At 37.4% G+C, this 6428-nt stretch overlaps 2 protein-coding genes across 2 annotated transcripts; one reads left to right on the plus strand and one right to left on the minus strand.

The window, feature by feature from the left end:
• Positions 1–1125: 1125 nt before the first annotated feature.
• Positions 1126–2880, plus strand: LOC115632724 (alcohol dehydrogenase). The gene is made up of 5 exons (XM_030529970.1): positions 1126–1267; positions 1336–1563; positions 1640–1813; positions 2406–2648; positions 2718–2880. Exons 1-5 carry the CDS (start codon positions 1175–1177, stop codon positions 2757–2759), a joined length of 780 nt encoding a protein of 259 aa, XP_030385830.1. The 5' UTR covers positions 1126–1174; the 3' UTR covers positions 2760–2880.
• A 753-nt stretch (positions 2881–3633) lies between these two features.
• On the minus strand, positions 3634–4468 carry LOC115632802 (fat body protein 2). The gene is made up of 2 exons (XM_030530053.1): positions 4145–4468; positions 3634–4080 (listed from the first exon to the last, which is right to left on the minus strand). Exons 1-2 carry the CDS (start codon positions 4466–4468, stop codon positions 3634–3636), a joined length of 771 nt encoding a protein of 256 aa, XP_030385913.1.
• Between the last annotated feature and the right edge of the window lie 1960 nt (positions 4469–6428).

Genomic DNA, 6428 nt, shown 5'->3' on the forward strand with positions numbered 1-6428 from the left:
TATATCACACCAGCTCCAGCTTCATGGTAATATGAGACGCGCCTAAAGTCTGCATAATGACCTCGAAATCGGGCTAGGGCTTGTGGCGCCTCTGGGCGGCGGTCCGATCGACTTACAGTGGCTTTAATTCGCTTGTGACTTCTTTTCCTCTACCGCAAAGATGTTGTAATAGTGAACTTAATATTAATATTTGCTGCAAACGATATGAATGCAGCAGTAACTGCAAATTGTTATTGCGAAGCCTGCAACTCGTATGCAGAAGCAGTTTTGCTGCTAATTTCGACCATTTCAGTTATCAAGTTACTCTTAGGGTTATACTTGTAAGTGTTCATTTCCTTAGACACATCATTCATCCCTTGAAAGGCAAAAAGTTATCTCAAGCTGTAGAGTAGTTTATCTCTGAGTTAAAATAATGTATAATTTGATATACTTGTATTCTATACTAATGTTCTTCTGCTTCTTTCGTTCCCAAGGGGGTTCTTCTAGTAAGTACTAGTGTACGTTGCATGATGCAAAAATTAAGTCTTATTCTAGCGACAAAACAGGATCTTTTTTAATCGCCTTCAACCTTCATACTTAATAGGATTAAGATCACAAGGTCAAAAGACTGTACTTACAAAAATTCCCTCAAAGTTGCTGAAGAAACAATTGAAAATCAATGAGGGATTTTGGAAACTGTTTTGGATTTACATAAGATAGAAAGACTGCCATTTTAATCTCACTAACTCACATGTTGAACACAATGTGGAACGAAAGTGCTTAGCTTATACAAGTGCTCACATAAAAAACGTTTACTACCTAAAAAATTATAGCCAGTGACGTTATACAATCGTTTTGCATGTTTAATTTTATTGCAAATGATTAAGGAACCCCATAACCGAATAATGATGTAAAAACCGCCAACTCTGTAGATGTTCTTAAATAACAGCTTGCGAGTACAATTCTCCCGCGATCTCTTTCTCTCTCTCCCTCTCTCGAAAGCTTTGGTGTGTGCTCAGCAAGCTCACCCCACTTATGAGAGCAGCATGTTATCAGTTTGGTTGGAATAGCCAGATGCAGATATTGCCTTGGGGGCCAACGTTCAGTTAAAATTCTAACGTCGAGCGAGACGCCAACGAAAACGGTTAAAAAGTTTAAAAAAAAAAAAAAATAGTTAGAGTTCTGCTAATTGGATATGGACTTGGCTGGCAAAAATGTGGTTTACCTCGGCGGTTTCGGCGGCATAGGCCAAAGAAGCGTGCCGGAGCTACTGGAGCGCCAAGTAAAGGTATATGTTGTAATAATTAGACTGTATTTTGGATACCATACTAATCTAGTTTTGCCGCAAATCGCTAGACGCTGGCCATTTTCGATTTGAATGAGAATTTAAGCCTGCTGGGCGGCTGGCAAGCCACTTATAAAAATGTCAACATCTTCTACCAAAAAATGGACATAACCAAAAAGACGGAGATAGAGGCGGCTTATAAATCGACTATTCAACGTGTTGGCCACATCGATTTGGTTGTTAATGGCTGCGGACTAATGAACGATCGGTCGCCTGAGTTATGCATCCAAATTAATTTGGTAGGTGTACGCAGATATCGGATATACAATTTGTTTATGTATAGTATGTAATTGAATTTTCTTCCATCTTCGATAGATGGGCGTAATTAACAGCAGCTTGATAGCGCTGGAGCACATGGATAAGGCGCAGGGCGGCAAGGGAGGCCTAATTGTGAACTTCTCCTCGGTGGCGGGGCTTCAGCCAACACCTATGGTAGCCATCTATTCGACTGCCAAATCAGGTGTAACCACATTTACGCGTGCATTAGGGGTAAGTATAAACCATCCATACAAATATGAGACCGAAAATTTATATACTTGTATACATAGATTTCACGCTTACAGGAGTTAAAAGCATTTAATTTTCAATACCTTAGAAAATTTCCTAAATCTGGGCCGATTAGAGCCTGTTATGAACAACTTTTTGACTCATTTTCCAAATAAATGAAAGCCTTGCCACAGGACCCCTTTAATCGTTTAAAAAAGTTGCAAGCATTATGAATTGTGATGAAAATTTTTGTTCCTCTAAAATTCCATATTCTAAGACTGGTAATTCTTGTGACTAATATATGTGAAAATTTAATTATCACAATATACCAGATTGGTCAACAAAATGAGCTACCAAGTTCGTGTAATAATTTTATGTTATTGAACAAGTAGTTTAGTTCATCAACGTTTAAAACGTGGCTAAAACAATCTTCCTCGCTTCTTGATTGAACAAAATTTGGATTCTTGAAACTATCCTGAATTCTAACACTGTTATTTTTAAGTTTTTCAAAGTTAGTTAGTTACTCTTTGTTGAATTGCAAGAAATTTATATTAACAACTCTCTTTTAACTGTCCGATTCTGCCATCTTTTGCAGAATCCCTTCTACTATGCACACAGTGGAGTGGGTTTTATCACCGTTTGCCCGGGCTTCACAGACACGCCTCTGCTGGATGATATTGCCAATAAGACCACGTTCCTTTACTCGACACCCATGAATGATGCGTATGCAAAGGCTAAAAAGCAGAGTCCCGAGGAGTGTGCTCGTAATTTAATAAGGGTCATTGAACAGGGGAAGAATGGTGAGGTTTGGATACTTGACCTTGGCGAAATGAAACAGGTAATAGCATACTTGTATATAAATATCTACTTATTTGCAAATTATTGATACATTTTCGCATTATGGCAGGCGAACTTTTCGGAATTATGGCATCCTGTATTGGAGGATTAGTAAATGATCAACTGGATCTGAATCTGAGTTGTGCAATATATGAACATAACTATGTACTTATATAATTTTTTGTTCAATAAATATCAAAGTCGTTGTTGCAAATCAAGTTAAACAAAAATTATGTGACGCTGTTATTGTTGTTGTCAGACCACAGGATGCGGATTGAATTACGAGCTTTGCAACCGCATTAAATGTAATCGGCCACATACGTTATACATATGTATAAGATATATACATACATACATATATGTATGTACTTCACTAACACAAGCGATTATCAATTCAGTTGCTTGTGATGGACCAAGAACTGCTAGAAAGCAAACTTTACAAAAACATTAAACTTGAAATCATAAATGCGAATGCTTTATCAAATATATGATATAGTGCGAGGATTTTAAATAAAGTTTGAAATAAGGTGGGCTATTCTTGCGATGGCAGCGTTAAATTGTTTGTAATATCCGTGGTGGGCGTATTAATAATATTTCCCTACCTATAATTTTATCACTTCATTATGAACACGTTATCATATCATCTTATAATCATCTCACCATCACCAAAAAAGTATTTTTTGATGAAAATACAGCAGGTTTTAAATATAGTATGAAACCTCCATTTGCTTAGTATTTGTTCTTATAACTTTCTATTCATGGCACCACTTCTCAATTTCCCCAAATAAGAAGCCCCAATAAGAAGATTTGTACCCAGGCGAGTCTCCAGTATAAGAGGCATTATAGTAATACAATTTATTTTTGAGAAACTTGATTAGTGAAAAGAACTCATCTGCAGCACTCTGCAGACCTTCATCGAAAGCCCATCGCGAAATACACAAGAACCGATTATGAAATGCTCATCCTTTTATTTACAAAATACTAGCTTACATCTGCCAATGCATCTGCGGCATCGCCTCCTTCAGCTGACCCATATTAACAATCCACATGCTGCCATTCTTCATCATCTCCATTGCTTTCAGCATTTGCATCGCAGCCTCTTCAGGCATTTGACGCTTCGCACTCTCGATGGCCTCCACCAGCTCCTCGGAATGGTGCCAGGTGACATTCTCGCGCAGGTTCATCATCATTTCAGTGTTGGTGAGACCGGGACACATGGCCATAAACATTACGCCGGTCTTTTGGTAAATAGCCTTGTCTGCCATGGACCGAGTGAAACCTAGAACTCCATGCTTGGCAGCTGCATAGACAGCAAAAGCTGGTGCCGGCTCCAAGCCATAGACTGAAGCCATGTTCACAACCATGCCACCCTGTCCCATCTGTGTCTTATCCATATACGGCATGGCCATCATAGTCATCTGGATCAAGCCCATCTGTGGAGGGTCATTAGCGTTGTAGGAAGGGGGGGGAGTGACATTGCAGGTTTTGACAACTCACCAAATTAATACCAATTGTCTGTTCCACATCCTTGTCGGCCAGCACATCCATGCCATTAATGAGAACATCAATATGTCCCATCGTCTGACCAATCTTCTTCATCGCCTGCTCTATGGACGATTTCTCCATGAGATTCATTTGCATGAACATAAGCTTGACACTGGGGTTCTCCGCCTGTAGCTTCTTCATCATCTCTACGTTTTCCATGCGGCTTGCAATGATCATCATTTTTAGTTTTTTCTGCATCAACAGATGCATCATCTGGAAGCCAACGCCGCTGAAGCTGCCGGCATAAACCACATTCTTATTTGTCCAGTCGTACATCTTAATGCTGTTCTGTGGGCTTCTCTCTGTCTGTGCTTGACCACCGAATGGGATTTAATGCTTCTGCTGGCAATGCGACCGACTTTTATACCCATCGCGTTACACTCCAAGACTGTGTTGTCCAGATGTGCCGCCGAAAAACGCAGATAATGTTAATTTGTTTATTGCAATTTGCAAATAATAATCAATATAATGCATGTCCATCCCCAGTATCTGGCGAGAGATCAAGGGTTAAAGCACAATGCATTCATTCAAATCAAGCGATCAAGCGAGCTCGTCCAGCTGCTGTAGAGAAGATCGGACGTCTTTGCTAGATAAGCTTGGGTTCAAATCGAGCGAAATATGAGGCCAATCTATAGTAATTCCAGATGATACGAAGAATGCGTTGTCAAGGGGCTTAAGAAACTTTTACAAGTCATCATATAGATGGCTCAATCTCTGCAATAAGTTGCATCATATCTCAGTCTAAATATGAAAAACTCAACTCAATGGTCTAAGGTTGGGTATCAGACAAGTCGCAGATAAGATTTAGAATTTGTGTTCTTAAACAATTCGTATCATATTTCAATATATAAATGATATTATTCAACAATAGATTAAACTCAACGGATTAAAGTTGCTTGCAAGAAGGGTCAATGATGCGCAGTAGAATCTGATATTCCTGATGTGAAGAAAGCATTATCAGGTTTCTGAAACTTTTCAATTCATATCGCATATTAATCTATAAATGATATGAAAGGTTAGTTTAAAAACAAGACAAATGTGAGCTATAATCTAGATTCTAGAAGGTAGTGATGTCAGGTGGATATTGAACTTTTTGGAAGTAATCTCATTTCATCTCTCATGAAATAAGAACTCCTGCTCTACAAGTATACACATAAAATATTCAACTCAACGGTTTCACATGTTCGCCTTAAATTTTTATTGTTTTCTTTACTTATTTTTTTTTTCTTAATTCTTTTCTCACATTTACTTTTGTCTGCTCAAATATATATATTTATATATACTTTAATATGCGTTAATATTTAGCTGCAAATAAAGATTGTTGTTGTTTTTCTATTTTTATGTTTGTGTTTTCATTTTGTTGTAATCATTAATATTTTGTTAAGTGGTTTAATTAAGAATCCAAAACTAACAATAAATTTCATAATTTAATATTTGCTGCTTAAGTTTTTTTGTTGAATTTGATTTCTATGTTTCGGCGCACACTAAAAATGTTGCTAAGGATCAGGTTTACAATTAGTTCAGGGCTGACACTTAAATTTACAGCATTACACAAGGAGAAACAATTATTTATTGCAATATTCGCGCATTGGTTTGTGTGTGTATTATAGTATTCGGTGCTAAAAACAATTGCTGGCATGCCAATTGTACAATCTTCTAGTTCTTTAAAATGGAAAATTTGTAGTTACTTTTCTTTATTGTTCGTTCAAATGTTTACTTCAAGATTTGATATTTTTACAATTTCGCAGCGACATGTGCGAGTGTCTTTGAATGGTTTGTGTTTGTGTGTGTGTGTGTGTGTGTATGTGAGTATCTCTACATTCCTAAATATGTTTAGCTGATCATGAGAGTGCGCACATTACATTGAGATATTAATATATATTTATATAGAATTCGTATAGTACATACAATTACATAATTTAACATAAGTTATATAAGCGCGAGTGACGGCCGATCTTAAACACTCTTTGTGGCTGCTTAGATTCAGCTGCTACCAATATATGGTTTACCCTCTGCCTTGATTAAATTTGTGGAATTTGGCATAATGGTTGATATTTCGCTTTTCTTTCTTGGAGCTCCTCCAAGTCAACAACATAAAAAGAATTTATTAGTTCGTTCGAACTTTTGCATCTCTATGATTTGTGCTACTTTTTAGTAATTTGAATTTTGAAAGGTTGTTGGGATTTGATTTCGTTCCTTGGTTTGTTTAACATGCAGTCTGCCATCACTTTTCATC

The sequence above is a fragment of the Scaptodrosophila lebanonensis genome, unplaced genomic scaffold (genome assembly GCF_003285725.1).
Source record: "Scaptodrosophila lebanonensis strain 11010-0011.00,11010-0021.00 unplaced genomic scaffold, SlebRS2 tig00001415-arrow-pilon, whole genome shotgun sequence".
In the NCBI taxonomy this organism is placed as follows: domain Eukaryota; kingdom Metazoa; phylum Arthropoda; class Insecta; order Diptera; family Drosophilidae; genus Scaptodrosophila; species Scaptodrosophila lebanonensis.

Bases quoted from the DNA above. Each gene is read 5' to 3' on its own strand.
- LOC115632724 (XM_030529970.1), top strand. From the start codon at position 1,175: ATGGACTTGGCTGGCAAAAATGTGGTTTACCTCGGCGGTTTCGGCGGC. The intron at 1,564-1,639 runs GTAGGTGTACGC...CATCTTCGATAG, and splicing joins TATGCATCCAAATTAATTTG to ATGGGCGTAATTAACAGCAG. The intron at 1,814-2,405 runs GTAAGTATAAAC...CATCTTTTGCAG, and splicing joins CATTTACGCGTGCATTAGGG to AATCCCTTCTACTATGCACA.
- LOC115632802 (XM_030530053.1), bottom strand. From the start codon at position 4,468: ATGTACGACTGGACAAATAAGAATGTGGTTTATGCCGGCAGCTTCAGC. The intron at 4,081-4,144 runs GTGAGTTGTCAA...GACCCTCCACAG, and splicing joins AGACAATTGGTATTAATTTG to ATGGGCTTGATCCAGATGAC.